Here is a 26,568-nt window from a genome sequence, read left to right as displayed (position 1 = left end):
GCTAGCTCCCCATGAGTACTAGATCCTGCAGAGCTCCCTGCTCCCTTCCTCCCCCACACACTGCTGCCTCTGATAGGCGGCAGCAGTGCAGGGAATGAGGGGGGCAGGTGGGAGCTGGTACGCTTTGGAAGTGGCTTTCAAGCCAGCTGCCTATGTGTATCGGCTCCCACAGAGCCTCTTCCCTCCCCAGTCCCTGTGCTGCTGCCTCTTTATGGGTTATGTCTACACTACCACCCTAGCCGGTAGAATTGTAGGAGAGTGATGTGAGTATATATTAGAGAATGTGATATGATCTTTCTAATGGCGGACTAAGATCATTTCATGTGCTTAAACTACAGAGGTAATTCCCATTGACTTCACTAGGAAGTCAGTGCACAGATTGCAGGCTGAATATGGTCCTCAGACACCTAGATATTTGCATGATTAATTTGATAGGTAACAATAGTATGTGAACAGCAACATTTTTTATCAACTTATTGTGCTTGGCAGTAGTCATATAAGATTCCCACTGATTCATTTTCAGTCAGGATATATAGCTTTGGTCTTCCACAAAAATCTTTATAGCATTGTTTTGCTCCTTGATTTTCAATAGTGCTAGCACATTTGTGATATCTGAAAATATCAAGGAAAGGAATTAATGTTTTTAGAATTGGAAATGTGAATTTTGTATATATAAGTGACTGGATGTAAATGAGGTAATTTATATTCCCCGATGACATATAATTACACTTGTTTTCCAAAGGGTAATCATGCCTTGTGTTTCACAGTGCCTGCTGTTCACATGAGTCAGGAAGGAATTCATGCCCTCATCCCCAACATCTCACATACGAAACAGGAAAATTGTCCAGATGCATTTTGGAGGGGGTCACCTGCCCTGTTTTATGCATTAAGCATTGGTCACTGCTGGGTGTGACTATTTTTATGTTCCTGTGTTTCTGCATATATCATTTTAAAAATTACCTTCATTTTTATAGCTTTGCTGAAAGAAGGCACCACCAAGTCTGTCCTGAAAGATTTTTCAAATCAAAATTATTTTTAAGACATCCTTGTATTTTGGTTGCATTTCTAAATGTATACCTTTGGTGGTGTGACCTGCTCATACTGAAGATATTTTTCTTCAATTTCAAAACTTTTATTTAAAAATGTACTTAAGGATGATTTCTTAGGTCCCCTTTCTGACATTGCAAAGGGAATAAGCCATAAAAGTAATAAAATATTCAAAATGGATTTGGAATTTGAAGGGAAGATCCATATTTAAAAAAAAAAAAAAAGCTTTAGTGTTAAGGGAGGAACAAAAGACCAGATTTTCATGCAAGTTAGTTATATAAAATCTATGCACAATTGTATACTGAGATCGCAAGCACAAGTTGGGTAATTCTGAACGCAAATGGCTACGTCCAGTTATTTATGTTTCTTGTTTTCCCCTTTGTTTGAAGCATATATTTGTCTGAAGACTTTGGCCTCAAGTATTATCTGTTTAGCATAGAATCTGTGCTCACTTTACCCAGGGAAGTCATGTTAACTGTAACTTAAAGTCAATCTGTTCTTTGGTGGTCTCTCCTTCTCTCCCACATTCTTCTTGAATGGCCTCCCTTTTAACTCCGAAAGTGCTCTTCAAAATTATTATTGTGATAACACAACCTATGCATATAACTGTTTCTTGGGAGGCTTTAATGGAATAAAATTGTATTCAGGAAGGAGGATTTGTATTTTTCCACTTCCTAAGTTATGTCTCACCCACTCTGAGTGCCCCAACAAGCAGAGCTTTCATATTGCATGCTTTGGAGTCACACAGATTAAATAGTCTCCCTTCATTCAGGGCAAGAGGCTGGAGTGCTGTCTGAGCTGGGTTAGAAGATTCGCTTTATTGCTTTGTTCTGAACCTGTTGCTTTTGTGAGGAAAGGATTCATGATTACGGAGGTCTGCATGGGAGGCAACTTTCAGGGGGAGGGGAAACCATTTGTAAAGGTGAATGAGCATTCAGGCCCTAAGGCTGTGTGTCATTTAGGCCATGTTTTCTCTTCCAACACTCTTATCACTTTACAGCTGTAGCTAACCTATCAGATCTGTAATGATGGTTTTGATTACAGCCTCTCAGTGCAGCTGTGAGGTGGGTCCATAGGCTTTTTTTTCCTTTGCCCCTATGCTTTTCCTTCCCTTCCCAAGACATGCGGTTTGTCATCTGTTCTCAGAGAGCCTCCTTTCACTGAACTGTGGCTTCCTGTTCTAAATCTGATCCAAATTTGTGCTGTGAGGTATTCCCCCTCTCCCCCGACCTGAAAGGGTGGCAAAGAGGAAAATAACAGTTGAGAGTGAATAGGTGTTGGCTGTGATCTTTACACGTGCTGGCAGCAGATCCCACGACTTGTATTAGCTACACAAGTTGAACAGATGGAACAAATTGACAAAATCGTGTTCACTCACGCTGTGCTCAAGAAGCAGCTGAGTTGCTGTTTGAAGTTGAAAGTTTGAGTGTGGTTTTATTTTCCCCCTTGCAGTGGAATTTCTAGTTATATCATAGAACCTATTGCTTTAGCACTCGGCAGTAGCACAAGACAGCTAACGAGCGTGCTAATGTGCTTGGTCAGCGTCTCATGAAGTATGGGGGTGGGTGGTGCTGGGGCAGTAATGGAGTGGGTTTTTCTTTAGATAATGGATTCTGTTCCTTCCTGGTTTAATTCCATGGTAGTGAGTGGAGTTTCCGTTTTGGCACTGTTCAGCTTAGGGTGAGATTTCAATAATGTTTTGGGGCAGGGTGTTGAAGAGTGGAAATAAAAATATGTTTTAAAAAAAAGAGCAGTGCACAACTGTAGTTTATTAATAAAAACCACTCGGAATCATCTTCTTTTGGTTTACAAACTGAGAGGTAGGTTATGATCTATCAGCTAGCCCAGTGTGAGGCTATGCCACTAGGACAAGAAATTATCACTCGGTGTCATAATCCTTTCCTTGATCCCCACTCGCTCCTGGAGGTAGTGGGTTACTGCCACTCTGTTCTTAGTTCAGGTTACTTACTGTTCTCACTAGCTCAGCTCTGATGGCCAGCTCAAAAAGCTCCCCCTTCTTGCCACCTCCTTCACAAAAGGGTGGGGACTTAGCAGATCCTCACCTGACCTCTGTGTAGCTGCACTCTAGCCACAGTGTGGGGAGAGACCTATCACAGCCAGGCATTGAGAATGAGAGTGCATTTATACCATTCTGCAGCTTCCTTACATGAAGCTATAGTCTGGCCCAAAATAGGTATATATGGTACAAAGAGTAATTACTTTTGTTTTTCCCAACTGTAATTTATTTAAAGGGTTGTTTCTTATCTGCACATTTTATCTTCCTCACCCCTTTCCTAACTTACGTTAGGTCTGCAAGATGCATTTGACAGCGACTGGGAAACTGGGAAAATCACATACAACAGTTACAAAAATGGATCTGATGATGCTGTTCTGGCCTACAAACTTCTGGTGCAAACAGGCAACCGCGATAAGCCCATTGACATCAGTCAGGTACTGTTCCATACATCGCTGTGACTATGCCTGTTTATGTGGAAATGCACAAACAAGTGGGAATTGTAGAAGAAAGGGAGGATACTTAATTGGCTTTTTTCGGATCTGTTGAGCTTACAAAGTTCTCACATACATGAATAGCATCACTTGCTTCAGTGGATTACTCATGGGGAGTTAGGCTGGAGGATCAAGCCTGCATTCTGTAATATTCAGAAGCAATCATCACAAATGTCCATCGTTATTATGAAATACTAGATAGTGCATGCTCCGTAAGCCCAATTCTCCTTTTCAGTGCATGAGCTCCGTTCCCACTGAACCAAATAGGAGATGCATCGTTCTATCTGAAGGCACAGTTGAGCTTCTCAGAGCTGATTCTTCTCCAACTTTACATCAGTTTTAATTCCATTGACTTGAGTTTAATCACACCTGACTTATACAAAAGTATGTGAAGAATTAGTCTAATTACGTCACCTTCTGTCTCTGTTTCTTTTCTCCAGTGGATAGAAATCTCAAAACATAGATTACCAACTATTCAATTTGCTCCCAGTAATTAGGAGTGGAAAGGCACATTTTAGAGAGGCGTTTTTAGAAGGAGTGGTCAACAGAGTATTGGAGGAATCATATATAGTAATGGTTGCCAACCCTCCCAGATTGTCCAAGAGTCTCCAGGAATTAGAGAGTATGTCTCATAAACCTCCTGGAATATGTCCGTCCAAAATTGACAGTCTTAACTATAATACTTCTGCATAATCATGAGTAAAGGGATGTCCACATTTGAGCTAGGAAATGTGACTCCTAGTTGTACTCCAGCAAGCTTGCTAAAAATAGAAGGTAGCACAGGCAGGAATCTGAGCTAGGCACCCAAGTAGGTAACACTCAGACTCCCTGGATACATACCTTAGTGGCTAGCCTAAACCACTCTCTGTGCTACCCTGGATACATTTGTTGTTTTTACTGAATTAGCTTGAGCAGAGATATCATGGGTACATCCACGTGAGCTAGGAATTACACCTCCCAGGACAAATGGAGATGTACCCTAAATGTAAAGGCAATACTAGAGCTGAGGTTTTTTTTAAGCTATCTCAACACATTGGAGCTGCTTTTTATATGGCAAATAATAGCATACAGTTGTGTTTACAGATTTGTATTAAGATCACATTTGGAAGACAGTGTTTTTGACTGTTTATATTAAAATTAGACTTTTAAAAGGTGGTTCAGAAACAAATACATTAGTAGCCTAAGTTCTCTTCTCTCAGAACTATAGCTGTCTTTCTGTACTTTCCAGCAGAAAATAGTCACTCTAATGATCTTTCCGGCAGCTCTGTTCATTGTCTTCCTTTTTTTGTTGGCATTAAAGGTGACAGATTTACGGAGTACATTGTTCAAAGTTACTATGGAGTATAAAACACAATGGTTTACAGCAACATACAGCATGCTGTCAAATCTGACAGGAGTTTGAGTTAGGAATTAAGCAAAAGAGGGGACTTGAAGAGGAAACTTAAGTGAGATGCCCAAATAGTTTTGTTTGCTAGAATGTACCAAGTACATCATGGAACAAATGTGATTGGACCGTAGCTGCTGATATAATTTCCTGTGCCTGGGAGGGAGAAAAGTGTGGTGCACCCACAGGGGCTGTGAGCTGTACTGTGCAATTCCAAAGACAGCTTGAAGACATATAGTTGTTGCATATCCTGTGGATTAATTGAATCCAGATCTTTGGAATCCAGCTTTTTTTTTTTTAAACTGCTGTCACTGTTGTTTTTCATTTCATTAAAAAGACCTGAAACTGGAGTCAGGCCAGATTTTAAAATAAACTAAACAAAACAAAAAAAATCATAATGCTTTTCATCCAAGAAGTCCTCAGGCTTGGCTCTAGCTGGTAGTATTTGGCTACAAAATCTTGCAAATACGCCACTGCTATTTACCCCACAAATACATTTGCCCACAGTGACCCAAGCTGCACAGTACACTCGTCTACTTTCTTGGCGCTTGGCATTTTCTGAATACATAGGTCATAGGAGGCAAGTGTTAGCAAAATTTATACAGATGTTGTTTTATTTTTATAGCTCTCCTCCATTTACTGGGTGGCATTTCCTTCAGTGTTAACAACAGAGGTTAACTGCACACAGACGTGTATAGGGACTCTTGCCAGATTCCCCGCCCCCCCCCCCCTCCCCAAATATGTTTCTCCAAGTTGGTCATTTTCCCCCCTTGGCTGTAGACAGTCTCTTAGAATTCAGGTTTAATTGGTTCAGTCTATTCTGGAACCATCTGCTGGTTTAATGTTTATAATAAATATTATATGTTTTTCACAAAATAAAACACTTCTACAACTCAATACAGATATTTAGATATTTGCTCACTGTCAAACAATAGTCTGTTGAGTCACTTAATGTGAAGTCAAATACAAAAAAAGTTCTGTATGTGTGTTGCATATTCCAGTCTCTTTATTTAAAGCTTTGTAGCAAGAACTCTGAAAGCAAAACTCCTTTCTGAAAGGCTTCTAATCTTTCCATTTTGCAGTTGACTAAACAGCGTCTGGTGGATGCAGATGGAATCATTAACCCAAATGCTTTCTACATCTACCTGACAGCCTGGGTTAGCAATGACCCTGTGGCCTATGCTGCCTCTCAGGCCAACATCCGGCCTCACCGTCCAGAATGGGTCCATGACAAAGCAGACTATATGCCAGAAACAAGGCTGAGAAGTAAGTAACATTTAATCTTAATGTCTTATAGTTTATATAAGTGCCTCACCCCTTTCTTAAAGGCCCAGTGACTCTCTAGTTACTTGACACAGTACAGGTCTCAGCAGCATAAACAGAACAATATATTGTGTTACTTTAAAACCTCCGGAGACAGTTATAATATAATGTGGTACCACTGCAGGACTTTTTCATGTTGAATAATTAGATGTATAATTGTTTATATCTAAGCTCTAAAACTTGCATTAGACATTTCTTTTTAACACTGCTTGTTAACTTTGTATGCACGGGAAACCTTCAGCATGCATGACATTTTGCCTTCATCATTCCAGAGTTTTGTCATTGAAAATTGTCATGTTTATCCTAACTTTGTCACCCTAGTGTAGAAGAAATTTTTGGCAAGTTAGGTCACTGATATAAGCCACTCACACCAGTATTGTGCTAGAGCTCTTTAGGTAGGGAAGAACTCAGCATACGAGAGTATCGCTCTTTCTTTCCACCTGCCTCCATTCACTGTTTTACATTATGAATGATAATCCTGAGTTGATTTTCTTTGCTTTTACCCTGGATATCTTGGGTGGATTGTTAGTTGATTACTATGGGGTAGAAGAGGAAGGAGAGGATTGGTTCTCTTGGAAATGTGATTGGATAATAAGCAAAGCTGTGCTTCACTGTATCCGAACCCTAGAGCTTTGTGGCAGTCAGCCAAGTCTTGTCTTAATGAAAATTTATAGTTGAGATTATAATAGGGCAAATCATGTTTAGCAAGTCAACTGAATGACCCTGCAGGGTCTGGAACACACAGCGGCAGTAACTAAATGCTTGTTGTGCAAGACTCTTTTTTTCTTTTGGTATTACAGTAGACTTAGCATTACATTCAAAAAGAAGCATGGAAAATTTAAGTTTGTCAGATCATTAAAGGATAAAAATGTATGTATTTCCTCACTAAAGCATTATGGTTAGGTTTTATTTTACTCTTTTTTAATGGATAATGGCGTTTAAAATAGTCAACTGAAGTATTACAAAATAGAAATGCCTGATTCACCACTGCATGAATCTAGTTTAGAACCAGTTTAATTCCACTGGTTTTGGATACATAAATATTGGCTTCTCATGATTTACACCAGCATAAAACTGGAGTAACACAGTTTTATTTCAAACTATTTTTTTTCTTCAAAAAAAATATTCAAGATATAGGGAGAAGTGTTTGAGAAGGTTGCTCTTTTGTTCATTTTACATTACCTATAGAGTACAATGTTCAGATAATAAAGAAGATAGTTGCTACGGTAATGCATATGTATATTAGGTATCCATTTACAAGCTGGGCTTCAGCATGATATACAGTGTAATTCAGTGAAATAGTCATCTTCTGTGTTTAGCGTTTTTTAAGGTTGACACAGAAGTTCTGGATTTAAACAAGGCAATTAATTTTTTACTCAAATTTAACATTTTGCCATAGAAAACATGCTGCTTTAATCAGATTTGTTTGCTCTGCATTTGTTTTTTCTTCCTCCCCAAATCATATTAAACATTATTCTTTTTCTCCTAGTCCCAGCAGCTGAGCCAATTGAATATGCTCAGTTTCCTTTCTACCTCAATGGATTGCGTGAAACTGCTGACTTTGTGGAAGCTATTGAGAAAGTGAGAGCTATCTGTAACAACTACACCAGCCTTGGGGTCCCCAGTTACCCAAATGGATACCCATTTCTTTTTTGGGAACAGTACATTGGGCTTCGTCATTGGCTTCTCTTGTCTATTAGCGTGGTTCTGGCTTGCACATTTCTGGTGTGTGCCCTCTTTCTCCTGAACCCCTGGACGGCTGGGATCATTGTAAGTTTATTATAAGGGTCTTTGTTAAAGGCAAATTCCTTTCAGCCTAGCTCTTGCTGCAGTCGGAAAGGTTTTGTTTATGTCTGGGCCTCTGGTGGAGTATGTATATTGCATCATTCATGATATATTTATTCAACTTGAGGGGGTAGGGTTCATGGTAAAGGTATAACCCTTAATAACCTTAATCTTTTGAGCACACTCTAGTAGCTTTAAAGCTTTCTTATAAACATAACTAAACTTTTGCCCCTGTTCCGATACTCATGAACATGAGAAATGAAGCATGGAGGAAAATTGTAATTTTAAATAGCTATTAAAATTGAACCCCCCCCCCCCCCAAGTTTTTTTTATTCGCACAAAATTATTTTTCATGGCATTTTCTTATTTCTGTACCTTGCCCATAAACATTAAATTGCTATACTAACTTCTGGATGTGAATCTTAGAATGATAAGAAGGACCTACAGCTAGATGAATGGTTGTACAAAACACACTGAAAAAGGAGTGTAAGTTTGTCTTTAAGGAGAAAGAGCAGTAAAATTATAAATGATATCTAATACTTCTTCCTAAATTCCTTGTAATAAACATTCATGTTAAATTGAATTATGATGTTCCTGTGTTTAAATTCCATAAACTATTGTATAGCTTATAAAATGTCAGAAGTAGAAAAGCACAGAGCAGTCACTAATTTTTGTAATGTACATTTGTGCAACAGGTATGTTAAAAGGTAAATGTTTAGTCTAGAATATTTTTCATAGTATTCAATCAAACAATTTATGTTATCATTGATGATTCATTACCCTATAAAATAATTTATTGTAGCACTTACATTTTTTCTTAGAAAAGAGGGCTTATTTTAAAGAGTCCTCCATCTCTTTTTAAAATGTGGTGGTGGGGTTTTTTTGGTTTTGGTTTTTTTGTTGTTGTTTTTTTTTTGGCTCCAGAAACTTTTAAGTCTACTCCACAGATTTCCCCCACCTCTCTACTTTTTTTTACAAGATAGATGAAAGAAAATAAAAGCTTTCCCTTAGATTTAACTGTTTGCTTTGTCCTGGCCAATCCCTCCAAGTTTCTTCAAAGCTAAAGAGACCCTTCTGTAACCTGACACTCATCAGCTGATTATGGCATTCATTTTCTTCCAGCTTTAAACCTACCCTTGAGTCATCTTCTTTTACTCCCTGAGTTCTGCAGAAAGAACCCAAACCAGCTGTTTAATGGTTGCTTTTCTCCTTCTATCTTTGAGAGCATTGTTGGAGAAGTGGATTAAAAAGCAGAAAAGTTATAGTCGGATGGGGTTAGAGAGAGACAATACATTATATTTCAGACAATATTGACAAGAAATCCAGTAGAAAGTTGATGGTTGCTCTGCCTACTGCATCCTAGGGGAATGATTTAAACTGATGCTTTTCAGGTCATTGCTATTGAATTCAGTGAATTAGGGAGAAGTACCTTGTCTTTGGAGTGCTGTGAGGGTTGCATTTTCTAATCCCACATTGTTTTGAAAATCCTTTCCTTTGTTGATGTGTAGAGTTTGTAAGATGTTACTAACAGCTGTTTTAAATCATTTAGGTGGTGGTGCTGGCTCTGATGACAGTGGAGCTGTTTGGCATGATGGGTCTAATTGGAATAAAGCTGAGTGCAGTGCCTGTGGTCATCCTGATTGCTTCTGTTGGCATAGGAGTGGAATTCACTGTTCATGTTGCTTTGGTATGTAAAATTAGGCAGCTTTTCTAAAGTATTTTGAAAATCTCGCCAAGATTTTTTTTAAAAACGGGAGCCTGAAGTTAGGCTCTGACATCCATAGTTAGGCCTCTAAATGAGTGATCTGATTCTCAAAAGACAACCAAACCCAACACCACACAAAAGGTTAGTGTGCCAGTTAGATTGTTGCCTGAGAGACCATAATTGATTTGAAAGAATAGTTACCATCTGTTAAGTCAATGATGCATGAAAGAAGATTGGATTTAACAGTGTACTTTTAAGTGCTTTTAAATATCACTTCACAAATCTCCGGTTAATATGTGGTAGGTATTTCTATGATTCACATTAATGTGTGTACTAAGCAGAATTACTAAGATCTGTTAAGACTTTTACACTCTTAAGTGTCAGTTCAGACACAACCACTATCTTGGGCCTCTCTTTTATCCCTAAGTGCTGCAAAGGATTGTAACAGTACATAACTATACACTCCCTGTTGTGTCTAGATGCTGCCTATTATGGCAATTGTAATACTTTAGAGGAGACTTTCATAGGCACAAATGGCAATTAGGCACTCATTCCCATAAATGTTTAATAGGAATTGGGCACCTGCCTTTGAAAATCTCCCATTAGGTGTCTTTCTTTCAGAACATATTAGTTGTTAATAATGGTCCCAGTCCTGCAAAACGCCCATTGATTGAATGAAGAGTAATGCAGAAAAAACAGAGAGAATGTATGATCACAGTCGGAAACATTTTCAAATTGATTGCCTACATTTAGGCACATAAGTTAGTGGCCTGATGCTCTGAAGTGTCTAGCAATTGCAGCTCCCATTTAAGCCAATATAAACTGACACCATTGAAAGTCAGGCTATTTAGGTGTCTAAATATGAAATAAATTGCCTAATTTTTGGAGTTCAAGTTTGAATTTTTTGGTTTGTTATGGAAATGTTTCTATTTCTTTTGTTAGAGTTGCATGTAGACTTCCACTGTAAGCCTTGTTTTCTGTACACACACTGCTAATTTTTAATTAAACCATTTGTTTGCAAATTGAAATGCTGAAAATAGCATATGAGATTTTTTTTCTTAGAATTTGGAAAATGCAGGATTTATAATATTTATATGCTACTTAATCTAAAGTTACATGTGATTTACATTACATGTGGGTTTTTTGTTTTGTTTTTTGGGCTTCCATGTTCTCAACAGTGGTGTAGATTTTCATAGCTCTCAGTGTTACATACATATAGAGGGAGCTCTTCACACAGGGTCATTCCCATATACTGGAGGCCCCCAACTTGCAACGCGATCGCTACTGGGGGAAGTGTTGCAAGTCGGGGGCATCATAATTCAAGCCCTCATTTACGATAGGCACCGTGCGCCGTCGTAAATACAGGCCGAGGACATAAGTCGGGGTTTTTTGGCCCTGTCCACCTTACAAAAATGGTTGTAAGTGCGGGGGGTTGGAACTCGGGCAGTCACAAGTTGGGGGCCTCCTGTATTTTTGAGGGGAAGATTGTTTGAGTTGCCATATGGAGTAGAGCATTACAAAAGAGATAGAAAGGGAGGATAGGATCAATCTGTACAAGTGGTTTAATTATCTTGGGGTGGGGAGTAATTAATCATTACTATTTTCTGCTTCTCAAAATTGCCATCAGAATCCAGTACACTCAAAGAATGAGAGGAAGAGGAGCGGTGAGGTAGACTGGAGAGAGAGGAGAGGGGATCAGATGTGGTTCCAAGACTAGAGAATAGAACCTTGGTTGGGGAGGTTGCTGGGGAGAGTGAGAAGGCATTGCAGATTAGAGGAGAATTTTGAAGGTTGGAGACTGAAAAGCATGGTAGGGGTGCAACAGGAGGAGGTTCATGATGGCAACATATTGTGGAATGCCCTCAGTTTTAAGTGGAAGCAGTAGATTTAAGAGGGGCTTGCTGATGGAGGGGTAATATGAGGAGAAAGGGATAGTCAACTGGAAGCATATTTGGGTTTGTTGAGCTAAAGCAGCCTGCTAAGGCTGGTGGTGGGATGGTGAATGTTTCAGAGACCTGGTGCACATTATGGGGAAACAAATGACAAATATGAGAAAATAAATAAAGTTTGGAACACGTAATTATAAAATGTGTGGCTGTCTTTTCTAACTGGAGAGAAACCACACTAATTTGTCACATTTTTACATAAATAAAATCACATGTGAGTAAAACTTCAGTCCCAGTAAACTCAAAGCTACTCGTTTCCCCACCATGACATAGGAAACAAAACCCTCCAAAATCAGATTTTACAATGAAAGCATCTAATAGATGTTAACTATAGCAGCACTGCTGGCCAATGCATCCATAGAACCAACCAAATATAAATAACCACACTAGTGTTGTATAAACAAAATATGCAATGCTTATAGTGTTGATACAGGATTTAATTGCTCTTGTGTTTAGACAAATTCACAATCTACTCATGGCTCAGTTTTTCTCTGCCAGTTGTGAGCTGTGACCTCATTTTTTAAAAAATTTCTCCAAATAAATTGTGCATCAACACTGCATTCATTGTATTGTGTCCTTTAAATACACACACATCCATGTTCAATGCATATATTTTGTTACTATGTTATGGGTTTGATCCCATAGCCCTGACTCATGGGAGTCATCCAGTGTACATCTGCTCACGCATCCTATACTGTATATGGAAATGCATTTGTTATCTGTAACGCAGCATGTATATATAAATTGTACTTATTCTGGATACATTTATTTTTCATGGTTCACTGTTACTCTTTTAAATCTTGAGTACTCAGCTGTGTTATATGCTGTGAGTTACTTACTCAGGAGTCATGGGGAGGAGAATAGAGTCTTTATAAGTTACGTCAGTGCTCAGATGCTCCAGTGATGAGCAGCAGGATAAAACCTTGAGGCAGATGTATAATTGTTTTTAAAGTTGTAAAAACTTTAAATGTATTTGCATAGAAAGGAACATAATGGAAAGACTAAGAAGAGGACAGTCCTGCAGTGCTTATTTGTCATTGAATACTTTGGGTCAAATCCTGCTCATCTCATTCGGTTAGGGGCCGAGTGTGCATAAAGATCTGCTAGCATGAGGGTCCTGCAACCACATGGAGAGATCCACTGACATCAGTGGAGAATTCTGCTTAAAATGTGTCAGAAAGATAACGATCCTTTATGGGATGCTGAACTCAACGTGACTATGCATGTGAGTAAAGGTTGCAGCATCAGGCCCAAATCCACAACCAATAATAATTCAAATCATGTGGACCTTGCTAAGACAGAATTCCCATGACATGAATGGAAGTTTTGCTTAGGTATGAATTGCAAGAGTAGTCCTATAATTTTTACAGGAGAAGTGCTTTCAAAATGAAATGAACCCTGTGTGGGTGGGAAAAAGTAAACCCAGCAATGAACGAAAATCCTTATGAGGTGGGGCACAGGCATTGTTTCAAAAAATTATTGCTGTGGGCCCTGACCCTGCAATCAATCCTTACTCCACTCCCATGACTTCAGTAGCAGCTGTATACAATGGCTGCAGAATCAGACCTTGTGTTGAACTCTAGGCAGCCACAAAGATATTTTAATAAACTGTAAATTGGAGTAATTAGGGGGGGGGGGGGGGCACATGCATGCTTTGGGAGAGACAGCCTAGTTCTGAAAGGCTGTATACAAAGAAAAGATGACATGGAGTTTATCTTTTTATAGGCATTTTTAACCGCCATAGGAGACAAGAACCGCAGGGCTGTCCTTGCATTGGAACACATGTTTGCACCAGTACTGGATGGAGCTGTGTCTACTCTACTTGGAGTCTTAATGCTTGCAGGGTCTGAATTTGATTTTATCGTCAGGTAAAGCATCTTTCTGTATCTTGACTTTTATTTTTTTAAATGTGTACACTGTTGATGTTTGGTCATTTTAGTGTATTTGCTGTGTTACTACTGTGCATGCTTACATCATGGTCCTACTTTACATCTGATCTTTAACTCCTTGTTACATACTAGTTTCAATAATATTTCCTTTGCTGGCATTGGATTAAATTCGGCATTGGATAAAATTAGATAAATTTCAATAATATTTCCTTTGCTGGCATTGGATAAAATTCTCAGACTAAAATGACACAAAAGAGGATTCTCCGTTGCCTAGTTCACTCAGTTCTGAACTAACTTAATTCCAAATATCTAGTATTGTCTAGTTTTTAGCTGAATTTGACCTTTAACCTAAGGGTCTTCCAAATTTTTCGTATGTGCAGCATTTTGTGTGGAAGGGGCAGTAGGAACTGTAAACATCCTGAAACTGACACTCTCTTTCCCTCCCCCTTCCCTGTCATCCCTAAATGAAGTTTGCAGCAGGTTTTAACTGACAAAAAAAATTGAAGCTCTGTTTGGGATGTAAGAAACTTTAAGCGTGAACACAGACATTTGTATTAAAATGTGTAAAGCAAAGCTTGAGGACCTGTTTAGAGCTAAAGGCAGGCTGTTTCATGTGTATTTAAGTCAGAATGTGAATTTGTCCAGTATGAAAGGAGCACAAGTTTTTCTTTTGAAGGGAATTTGAGTAGTGCAATGAAATGGATCCCATTCTACTCCATACAACCTGTGGAGCTCTGCAAAATGGCTAATCTTAGAAGTAACACTGGCTCTTTGTGGCAGACTATGGCAAAGAAAGAGAGAAAGAAAGAAGGGAGGACTGAGGTAGTGCTGGACCAAACATTCACGGGCTGATAGATGACTGGACTGTAAAGACTGAAGTGAGCTAGATAAATAGATGTACACTAAACCAAATCATTTAACAACAACAACAAAAGTCAAGGCTCTAACTGAAAGATTAACTATATTGAGTTTTAGCTGTATGTATCTGAGAGAGAGCAATTTGGGGAGGACAGGAAAAGGAAGGTTATTTCCTGAAAGGGGGCTGGGCCCAGTTGCTGTGTGTGTGTGTGTAGGAATGCCAGGTATCCTATATTGACCTAATATGTCCAGTATTTTCTGATTATTTTTTTTCCCCCTGCCAGGAGGCAAAAATACCGGACTGTCCAGGTCAATGCCGGACACCTGGCAACCCTAAACACACTCAGCAACCAGGCTCCCCTCCCCCGTGCTTACCAGGTTCCACGGGGAGCTGTCTGGCCCGGAGCAGGAAAACAAGACCCTCAACAACTTTGGTCTCCTCCTTTTTTTTTTTTCCTCAACGGAATTTTTTCTCCAGTGGGTTTTTTTGGGGGGTAGAGGTGTTCAGTATTTTTGGTTAAACCATCTGGCAACCCTGTTATTTCCTTGCCTAACAAACATACATCATAGCTTCATAGTCTTCATAAATACATACCATGTGCCCTTATATGCAATGTCCATCAAGTCTTCTGTGTCTCAGTTTTTGGTGGTAGTGAGGAAATGCAGAACTATTCATTTAGAGTCTGCTTCTATATCTGAGTGCTGAATATTTGGCAGGATTGGGCTTTTCCTGCAGATTGAATTAAATTTACCATAGTGTGGTGTTGTAGGACTCTGCATATTGCACACACAAGCATATTCTGTGCACATTTACATGACATAGCAAATGGCAGTATATAGTCTTGTCTAATTTCAAATTTGGATTTGATATTTGCTAAACAAGTAAAATGAGCCTTTCACAATTTAAACTTGTATTGTTTAGCTTTGTCTTTGCCCATCAGTTTCTTTTTTTCTAGCACGATCTGGCTTCAGTTTCCCTTGTTTTTCTAAGACAGATGTAAAATAAACAAGCAAATCTGAAGCATTGTTACAATGAGTGAGGAAGACTCCAAATTTCCGGAAAGGGATAGTTTAGCCCAATAGTGTATTTAGGAAGATTAAGTAAATTAACAGACATTGTATACTCTAAGTGGCCAGACTTGTAATCAGCCTGTTTATTCTAGTGTTAGATGGATGAGATGCAAATGTGTTTTAATGCCTGTTGTTGATACGTGTCTCAGCAAGAAGTTCTGGAAGTTTATATTAGTGAAGGAGATTGGTTCGTTGATTTTGCTAATGCAGACCAAAAATTCCAAAATGTTTACAATAGCAGGATATTTGTAGTTTTACAGGAATCTGGTATATTTGATCAGATGTGGAAACATAGGCAATAAAGTTTGTAGCCTGCTAAACAATGTGATCAGCAGTGGCACTGTTATTAGGAAACTTGTCCCTACTTTTCCTCCTGCACCCTACCCCTCCAAAAATTTGTCCTAGACTTAGCCCTTAAAATCATCAGTTACAATGCAGCCTTGAGTATAGTCTGAACTCCAGCTGTGCCGAATACCAACTAGTAAAGCTTCCTTTTAGTGACAGGTTTACCTTGGTATTCATGAAGGATCCCAGACCTTAGCCCTCAATGGTGGGAAAGGACAACCACTTGTGCACTTTCTTCATCCTCCTTAGTACTTCAGCCTTTATGTTTGAATTGGCTGACGCAAAACAAGAGTATTCAGAGATGCTAAATTGTTCAACAAAAGATTAGCCTGCAATGCAGCTCTGCCATTGTGGAGTGCTCTTACTCAGTACAATGCTGAAGCTTACTACAGAATGGGCAGCATTTTCTTGGCAGAAAGCTGGTTCCTGTGTTCTAAAAAGGTTGCAATTTGAGCTATTTGGTAAAACTGGAACTCACAGAATTCTAGGCGGAAAGTTGTGATTAATGAACGGCGAGGGAAAGCCTTACCTGATACACTAGAGATTTAATTAGAGATTCTGCTGTTAGATGCAGAAGCATTTCACAGTGGATTAGCTGCTGGGAGAAGTGGGCTTCTTTTCCTTCTAGGCTAAATTGTTTAAATTCTACACCCTTCACTTCATTTGTTTGCTTCTGCTGGGTTTTCACTAATGGGGGCCCCTTTTCATTGTATTTGTGCTTTCAGTCCATTCAGCCATTCAATTCACATTCCATATTTTTGTGTTTGTGTAACACATTTATAAATAACATTACATGCCACAAGATTTTGATAAATTAACAAACTCATTTTTTTCTTTCCTTTATCAACTAACACTTGGGTTGTGGAATGTAGCTTCTCTAATCCAAAAGGTAAAACATAAATAAATAAACAGTCATGATTTTGTACAATATTTTTAAAGCTTCTGATATTTGTATTAACATAATCTTGTTTTTACAAATGACATTATTTTGAGGAATAGTGTGTGATCTTCTGTATTCCTAATAGTATTTATGACCCTTTTCTCTCTATTTTAAACAATATTTCAGGTATTTCTTTGCTGTTTTGGCAATTTTAACTATTCTGGGAGTTCTGAATGGGTTGGTGCTGCTTCCAGTTCTTCTTTCATTCTTTGGACCATATCCTGAGGTCAGTAGATATATTTATGAGCAAAAGAAATAATGTATCCTGTCTTTCTTTCATAGAAACCTATTATTCTCTTTGTAATTCTGATTTTTATTTGAGTTTCTTGCTGTTCTTTTATTTCAAAAAAGTTATACTAATTGTGGTTTCCTTTCTTAATTTGATGTTCTTGTTTAGTAACCAGAAGGTGTCTTGAATAATAACCAGTGGATTTGAAGTTGCCTCTTTCATTTAGATACAAATGCATGATTTAATTAGCTTTATTTTTAAGCAGAATTTCATGTATTAGCTATGTTCTAGAAGCAGGGATTTCCTCAACTTCTTCATTCTACAGGCCATTTTGTGAAAGTGAGCTGCTTTGTAGTCTTGTGTTTCCTCCTAACACTCCAGCCTCTCCATTGCTTCATTTTCAAAATATTTAACTCAGCAGACCACCAGGAAGGGCTCCACACATCAGTGGTGGTCCACACACCACATCTGAAGAACCACTGCTTTAGGCCACAAGCCTGCAAAAGAATGTTCCTTTATCCACAATTCACTCTCATGGAATCCTGTTGGTTTTAGAGTGAGCCTGGACTGCTTGTACGGGTCCGTGTGGGGTCAGTCCCTTTGCAGGATCAGAGACTTAAACATTCCATTGCAAGTCCAGCAAAAAAGCATTCATAACCATCAAATTTCCACTTGATAGCTCATTGAATATGTCATAGTTATCCCACTAAAGCATGATCATTGAACTTTCTGTAGTGTTAAGAGAAAGTAACTTTATGACTGTGTGTGTAGTGTGAATGGAGATATAGATATGGGGGAGCGTATGTGAGTTATAATTCCCCCCCCCCCACACACACATACACAGCGGATTTTCTATTAAGTTTGTACCCATGTGCCTATGCATATCAGTGGTAGGAAACCTGCGGTTCATGGGCCGGGCCGCAGGTGGCCCATGAGACATTTTGTTTGTTGTTGCCTGCACTCAAGGTTGCTAGATTCCACTGTTTTCTGTCTGAATAATTTTTTTTCCTACTAGTATTACTAAACCAGGGCACGTGAAGTGAGATGCATGTTGATTGCACGCAACGTTGACTGTAATAGCTGTGTGCTCCCTTTGAACCCCATCAAAGCACTGCTACGGTGTAATGGGCACACCCAGCAAATTCTAGGTACACAAGTGCAGTTAACAAAACTACCCTATCCCAGGAGACTGTCTTTGGTTAGACAACCTTGTGGCTTGCTGAGATGAAAGAGGGACATTCATGTGGCCCACTCACTAGCCTAGATTGTCAGTCATTGATGTACATACACGGAGACATATTTTTAGATAAATATATATATATACTGTACAGTCATGGAATTATTCTCTTAATTATATACCAAGATATATATGTAATTTACACACTCCCAGACATTAACAGGTATACATATAGTCTTGTTCACATCCACAGACAGAGATCCTCTCTCTTTTCTTCTGGCATAGCACTGTGCCCAGTAACAGAGAGCCTAGCAAATAATCAATAACAAAATGGTTTTGGTGAAGAACATTTTTGTTGACTGTCAGTAATTATGAGGGGCATTAACTGTCATTATTAGGTTTCTCCAGCCAATGGTCGGAACAGATTGCCTACTCCATCTCCTGAGCCAGCCCCTAGCATCGTGAGGTTTGCACTGCCACCCGGACACACGCATAATGGATCAGATTCATCTGATTCAGAGTACAGTTCTCAGACCACAGTGTCGGGAATCAGTGACGAACTCCATCAGTACGAGGCCACTCAGAGCTCTGGTGCACCAGTCCACCAAGTAATAGTGGAAGCAACTGAGAATCCTGTCTTTGCCCGATCCACTGTAAGTAGCCCTCATGTTCATGTGGGAAAGAGAGGAGAGAAAATTATTTTGTTTGGGGGTTTTGAAAGACTTTGTCTATTTCAGTTTGTATAGCAATGTTTATATTTCTGAATTTTTGCTTTGCACCTCTGCCTGCAATTGGCCTAAACTTTAGAGGACTTTTAGATGAGTGTTTTGTTTCTTTCCTTCCTTTCATTTAGGAAGGAAATTCAAATAAAGTGGTAGAATTAAAGCACAGCTCATTTTCGTTGGTAATTGTCTTTGCAGCATAGTGGCTTAAGCTGGAAGTGCAGGATTGGCAGGCCCTTTGGGGTACGTCTACACTGCACGCTTTTTTCAAAATAAGCTATTCCAGAAGATATACTCCAAAATAGCTTATTTCGAAATAGCGTGTCTACACTACAGTGAAGCCTTGAAATTAGTCTAAGGCAGGCTTCCCTTATGTGGACACGCTACTTCGATTTAGAGCCCCAGGAAGTCCTGGGGCTTACTTAGTTTGAATGGCCCTGGGGAGGAGCTATTTCAAAATAGCAGCAGTGGAGTGTTCACATTACAGCTATTTCGAAATAGCTGTTTCAGAATAGGTGTAATTCCTCGTGGAATGAAGTTGGAATAAGCTGTCCATTATTTCAGAATTACAGGCAGTCCCCGGATTACATGGATCCGACTTACATCAGATCCCTACTTACAAACGGGGTGAGGCAACCCCGCACTAGCTGCTTCCCCCTAGCAGACCAGGGAGAAGCGAAGCTAGCGCCCCACCCCCAGCAGACCAGGGAGACGCGGAGCGGCTTTTCTCAGCAGGCACCTCAGCTTGAGAATAAAGGACTGAAGGAAGTAAGGTGTGGGAGAATAAAACTGAGCTCTGGAGAAATGTTTGGCTAGAGTTTCCCCTACAATAAGTACCAGTTCCGACTTACATACAAATTCAACTTAAGAACAAACCTACGGTCCCTATCTTGTACGTAACCCGGGGACTGCCTGTATTTAGAAATAATGGAAGTGCTGGGTAGACACTTGCATTGTTATTTTGAAATAATGGACATTATTCTGCACTAATGCTGCTATATATACACACCCCTGGCAGTGGTTCTGGATAACCTCTGAGAAAGGGAAGGGGGGGCGGAGTTCTGGAATTAATGTGGCTCTATCCAGAGCTATGGGAACCAGAAACACCCAGAACCATGTGGGCTGTTTTCACACTATATTTCTTTTCTGATAACAAATTTTAGAGAATAAGGGCTGGTGTAGACCAGAAAAAAAGTGTATCAAGGTTTCTCAAAACCTTAGGTCTGCAGTGTGTCACCACTGTGCCCAAGCCCTAAGCCGATGGGCTAGCATAAACTTTCATTTCAAAGAAAAACTAAAAAGCTTCCTCTCCTACCCCCCAGGATGCTGCATGCTGAGCTGCAATGCGGATCTGTTTTTGTTCAGCAGAGGCCTAAAAATAGGTACAAGCAGAGCCACATTTGAAGTTGGTCACGGTTTATTGACTGATGTGGCCGCTGTGCTTCACGCTTTTTACAGAGATCCAGAAACCAGATTCCTGCAAACTATACATACCATCCCACTAACATCCTGTGTATGTACCCCAGCTGGAAGAGAGTCTTTGCCAAAGCCTAGCAATTTTGGTTATTGAACCACTTAAGTTGTAATTCTTGCTATGTACCCCTTTCAAAAGAACTGAGCAGTATGTGTGGGGTACACACCATGCTTTCGGTGACAGCATGTCATCTGTGTTTATCTGCAAAGTTGTACTTCCCAACATTGTAACATTTTTGGGAGAGAACTGCCTGAAAAAAAAAACAAATAAAACTCCAGAGTGCTTCACTTCCCGAATTAATCCAGGACCATACCCTTCAGGGCTGTCCCAGGGAAAATATTTCTATAATATATGTAACTTTTGTTTGCATGCTTTAGGGCAGAGATTTAGCCTCATCTCTCAACTCATTTCCAGGTGGTTCAGCCAGAGACAAGATGTCATCAGCCAAGTCCAAAATTACAGTCTAACCCAGAAGCTGGGTCCCAGCAATCATGGCATCATAACAGACAACCTAGGCGAGAACTGAGGGAAGGACTACGACCACCCCCTTACAGGCCGCGCAGGGACGCTTTTGAAATGTCTACCGACGGGCATTCTGGACCTAACAATAGGGACCGTGCGGGCCATAGGGCTCGCTCTCATAATATTAGAAGTCCAGCATTCACTGCCAAGGGTGCTTCTGTGCCAGCATACTGCCAGCCTATCACTACTGTGACTGCCTCAGCTTCAGTTACTGTTGCTGTACACCCTGCGGTGCACAGTCATAACTCACATGGAGGAGGCTTTCCATCTTACGAAGGATACCATGAAAGTGACCATGGGCCATTTGAGGACCCCCATGTGCCTTTTAATGTACGGTGTGAGAGACGAAACTCTAAAGTAGAAGTAATAGAACTGCAAGATGTTGAATGTGAAGAAAGGACAAATGGCAACAGCTCGGATTAAGGTACATTTTTGTCCTTCCCGGCCAATTGTGGGGGATAAAAAGGAAAAAAGACAAGAACTTCCTAAGGTACCTTTTTCCCCTAGCTTCTTTACCCTCTTGGGCAACAGTGACTGGGATTACCGATCCATAAATATAGGTGCATTTTGCTTTAGAAAATTAACCTTTGACATCTTCAGAGTTCTGTACAGGAATAAAATAGCACTATCCCAATTATTTTTCAAGTGGGGAAATTGAAGCAGAAAAATTTGATATGTCCATAGTGCAATCAGGAAGTGTGGTTACAGTAAATGCAGGAATACCTGAGCTAGGTTTGATCAAACTAGCTTGCTAAAATAGTCTTGTAACCACATGGTATAGACATCACTGTGAGCTAGCCATCCAAGTACAGCTCCATCCAGAATGCTGGTTATGTATTCAGGGGACTAGCCTGTGCAAGGTACACTGCTATTTTTTGTGAGCTGGTTAGCTGAAACTTCGCTTGGTTATGCCAACAAGCTCTGCAGTGAACCTGCCAATTGCAGCATGGATATACCTATTGTTTGACTTCTCCAAAGCCATGGAACAAGAGTCAGAACTTGAGTTTCCTGGCACCTCCTTTGAATAGAATGTAGTAATGAATATAAACTACTTAGCTAAATCCTCTGGTGCGTCAGTTTCCATGGTTCTCCCGCATAGTGCAAGGCAGGCCGAAGGAAATGTTTTTATGGAGATTGCATACATTCCTGCACAGTGCTGCTTTTAAGTGGGTTTGGTCCAAACTTTCTTGGCCTATTCTAGCCTTTGAGCTGTGATAGCCATCATTGAGTTGCTGTGTGGATTCTCCTTAGGTTTGTCAGAGAGAATTCCTCACACTATAGGATTTGACGCATAAAATGAAAATGAAGGGAAACTCTTTCCACCCCCACCCCAATGGCTTTGAGGTAATAAAATATATAAAAATTAGAGCTGATCAAAAAAGGCAGTGTATTTCAAAAATACTGAGAAAGAAATATTAATGTTTCATTCAAAAATTTCTGTGATCTTTTGTGGGTTTTCATGGCAGAAATATTTTTGGAGGAGGTCACTTTCTCGCTGTTACTTTTTCACACCTTTTCCAGGGGAATGGGAAGTGTGTGTATTCTCACAACACTCTCATGAGATGGAAATTAGTGGAATCCCAAGTAAGTGGATTCTGAGGCAAAGAGAAAGTCAGGCTTGCATTTTCCAAAAGTAGGCACTAATTTGGGTAACTCTAGTTGTGGGTATCCAATTTGAGATGCCTAAGACCTCGTTCTCCTGCAGCTTCCATTCACTTTAACTGGAATCAGGAACACAGAAATGGAAGCACTCAAAATTAGTGGACATTTTAAACATGACATCTTTGATGGAAATGGGAATAGAGTCCAGTTTTTCTAACTCTTGGTCCCATAGCATATCCACAAGAATCAACTCAAGCATTTTGGGTTGGTTTGGTTTATTTATTTTTCTTAAGCTTTAAGTGAACAGTTGTGTTTTCTCTCTTTTGTAAAGGGTAACAACTGAAGCAAAGAAGAGGCCAAAGATGGGGAAACCTCCTCTTTCCAGAACTGCTTGAAGAGGACTGCTTGAAGTTATGGAAAAGGACATGCTGCATCAGGATAACAGTTCACTGTTACTGTAACCTATTGTATTATTTTGTTAGATATTTCTATAAATATTTAAAAGGTGTATACATATGTAATATACAAAAGAACAATGTAAAGTAGTATAATCTGGAGTTAACTCTTGTTAATAGAGTGTTTGTGCTCTGTACTTATTGTACATTGATTTCTGTGTCACAACTAAGCTTAATCTAGTCCTAAATTTCAGCATATGTTGCTGCTGCTTAAATATTGTATAATTTACTTGTATAATTCTATGCAAATATTGCTTATGTAATAGGATTTTTTGTAAAGGTATGTGTTTAAATATTTTAAAATTTGCATTTCACAACCCTGTGGTAGTATGAAATGTTACTGTTAACTTTCAAACACGCTATGCGTGATAATTTTAAAAAAATAAGCAGATATGAAGAAAAGCACGTTTATCTTGGTGGTTTAAATAGGTTAGCTATGTGCAGGTTTAGTTTTGCTGTATGCATGTGTGTATGTATGTTCCCATTGTACTGTAGTGTATTTCTTTTTACTGTATGGTAACCCTTAATGGGCTCATTAACTCACTGAGGCTGCTGGCAAAGTCAGGATTTTCCTATTGCTAAGTGCTGGTGAAAAATGCATTGGCACTTAACAGCAGAATCTCCAGACTGCTATTGTCAAAGGGATGATTAAGACAGAAGAGAGGGCAGGAGTTCAGAACATATGGATTCTATTCCTAAATCTTCCACTGACTTACTGTGTGTGACTTTAGGCAAGTCACTTAACCTGCCTATGCCTCAGTTTCCACATCTGTACAATGGGTATAATAATACTTACCTACCTCCTAGGGATGTTGTGAGGCTTAATTACTGTTCAGAAAGTGATCTGATATCCTTTGTAAAAGGTGCCATGTAAGTGCAAAACATTATAAGTTCCCTTAACTGCAAAGGTGTTGGATATTGAAAGTTGCTAAAATCCAATTAGCATATGCCTTTGTATGTACTGATGCTATATTTTGATATTGATATTGCAAAACAGAATGGTATTGGAAACTTGAATAATCAGGTTTTTCATTGCAGCAATGGCACAGTTCAAATCAATCTGTCATCTGTCATTGTTTTTATTTACATGGCAGAAAGTAAGTTAATATAAAGTGACAAAAATTAGAATATTTTCTATTACTTTCTCCATCTAATTTCACTTATTTTACTGATTGTCTGCTTGATCTGGGACCATGATGATTGACACCCACGGGTGATCACTCTCTCCACTCCTCCTCCCTCCTCCCAGTAACTTATGGCATTACTACATTGAACTGGGAGTCCTTCATGAATCTATTTTAGCTACTTTCTGTCTTTTTTTTTTCTTTTTTTAAGTTAAAATTGAATTGCAGCAGGTGAAGGGCTTAAAAAAAAGGGCTAGAAGTGTTAGGCTCTAGTATGGACCCAAAGCCTATATAAGGTGAACATTAATTTAAATAATAGAACAAAAGGTTACACTACTTTCCCTCCCTAATTTTTCACTACCCTTCCCCAGGCTATTTTTCAGAGCAGATGGATAATATATTTTAAAACAAATAGTCAGGCTAGAAAAAAAACACATGCAAGATCTGTGTTTATAAATACAGTTGGCCACTCCAGGCCAGGCATTGTTTGATTAGAATGTATACTTCTCCAGTGGCTGGAAAGCTGTGACTTTTTCCTACAGGCTTTCCCAGCAGAGTGGAGAAGTATGACTATCATGTGCACGTGATCATGCCCTTTTTTCTCACTTCAGAACACTTACTTTGACATAAGGCACTTGTTTACAGATATCCAATGTGAATACTAAAAGAACAGCTGATGAGCCTGGCATTGGCCCACTGGTACATAAGCTACTGTTTAGATGCACACTAAGGGTTAATCCCATAATTGCCTACTGGTCCAGCTCACTGTCTAACATGAAAACTCTTAATGACAAAAAGACAACAGGCCCCAATTTAGCACTAGCAGTGTAGTGACCTCTGATCATAAAAACTCTGCAACAAAACTGTATGCTACTAATTGGAAACTACCTTCAACTGCCAAGTGTACGTGTTACTGTGTCAGAGGTCACTATGGCTTCCCACTGATACTGCTTTGGTATCTATCAGTCAGTCACTCTCCTACCCCCCCCCCCCATCTTTTTTTTAATAGATGGTCGGAGGGAGGGAGTAAGGAAGAGTTTTGATGTCTCATCTCTTCCCTCCTTCCCCTGCCCACCAATTGCATTCTGTGTGTTTGTGCGTGGGTGAGCTATCTGCTTTCTGCACAATGTAGACCTTTTCTCCTATAGTCACATTGGCAAAGGGAGAACTCAGTGGCTGGCAACTTTGTGTTTTATGGTTTTTAACTTTTTTTTAATCATTGGTGATATTTATATTTTTGTATCATAAGAATGTTTTCTTACAGTATTTGTCATGCCAGTTTATAACAAACAAAATGCAGGGATTTTATTTCACTATTACAGCTATGTTTTTACTTTTAATGGAATTTTTATTTGTATAGAGTGCTTACTAATGTTAAATAGGAAAGAGTATATAACATTTACATTAAGGACTCGTTGTAGGTTTTAGTGTAAGGAGTAAAAAGGAAAAAATATTCAAACTGGGTCTCATTGCCTGCCTATTTTGGCAAGAGTGGGCTTATGTCATTTCAGTTACAAAGATAAAAGTATGCCATATAATTTATTTATATGAAAATTTATTTTTGTAGTGTACATAATAGTCATCAAGTCTTTTGACAGAAGTATATTTTTAAAGAGTTTATATGTAATGATGATACCATTATGTTTTGGAACATTGCTAAAACATGATTACAGTGCACACTTTTCATTTTAAACCCCATTGCAGAAAAAGAAAATGTTTAACAGTGTTGAGAAAGAGAGTGTGAATATTCATACAATTCTGAATTGTGTTTTAGTTACCATTTGTGATCTAGTGTGGTTCTCATTTTAAACCTGGAGTTAAAATTGTACAAACTCTCTAAATATTAATGTTCAAACACTGATAGAAATTCTAACATGAATAAAAAATATTATAACTTATTGATTACGTATTTGGTTGTTTGTAGAATGCTTTATTTACAAAAGCCATAGGCCCTGTAACAGAAAAGTATAATCATTCTTAAAAGTGTAACATTGGCAAACTTATGAGATACTGCAGTCAAAAGCTTTAGTATTCATGCATCATCTCTTATTTTTATTAGAATTGGGCCTGAGCCAAACATGAGGAACTGAATCCTGCTTCTGAATTTCAGATCTTTCTAATTGCTCAAATAAAACCCAAGATCTTGAATCTCCCAAACTTGGGGTTTGAAATTTGGATTCTCCAGGGTTCACAATTTTTGGATTCTGTTCAGATTTGGCCCCGTCTGCAGGCAAGTTCAAGCTATAAACTCCTATCCTAACAACAGATATCAGGTTTTGGGTTGGCCCCCTCTCTATTCCTATCCCCCTTTGTGTATATATAATCATTAGGCAAAACCAAACTAGCACCCTGTGCCACTTTGGATTATTAAATGCATATTTTTCAATCAGAACACAATTTTGCATAAACATTTAAAAATATGTTTCGGAGGTAGCCGTGTTAGTCTATTTTAGCCAAAACAA

At 39.1% G+C, this 26,568-nt stretch overlaps 1 protein-coding gene across 4 annotated transcripts in view; it reads left to right on the top strand.

Moving 5' to 3' along the window:
- The window catches only part of PTCH1 (patched 1), a 90,314-nt gene extending 64,310 nt beyond the window's left edge, over positions 1–26,004 (top strand). For all 4 annotated transcript variants that reach the window (XM_075931823.2, XM_075931822.2, XM_075931821.2 and 1 more), the window contains 9 exons: positions 3,356–3,498; positions 6,022–6,205; positions 7,752–8,032; positions 9,597–9,734; positions 13,424–13,566; positions 16,928–17,027; positions 18,606–18,860; positions 20,818–21,349; positions 22,859–26,004. In XM_075931823.2, the coding sequence (XP_075787938.2) occupies positions 3,356–3,498; positions 6,022–6,205; positions 7,752–8,032; positions 9,597–9,734; positions 13,424–13,566; positions 16,928–17,027; positions 18,606–18,860; positions 20,818–21,348 (1,775 nt within the window). In that variant the 3' untranslated portion in view covers position 21,349; positions 22,859–26,004. The remainder of the gene's footprint in view (positions 1–3,355; positions 3,499–6,021; positions 6,206–7,751; positions 8,033–9,596; positions 9,735–13,423; positions 13,567–16,927; positions 17,028–18,605; positions 18,861–20,817; positions 21,350–22,858) is intronic.
- The last annotated feature ends 564 nt before the right edge of the window (positions 26,005–26,568 follow it).

This window comes from Pelodiscus sinensis, chromosome 6, assembly GCF_052426305.1.
Source record: "Pelodiscus sinensis isolate ZL-2025 chromosome 6, ASM5242630v1, whole genome shotgun sequence".
Classification (NCBI taxonomy): domain Eukaryota; kingdom Metazoa; phylum Chordata; order Testudines; family Trionychidae; genus Pelodiscus; species Pelodiscus sinensis.
Note: the sequence above shows the minus strand (reverse complement) of the source record. Positions and strands in the feature narration are given on the sequence as shown.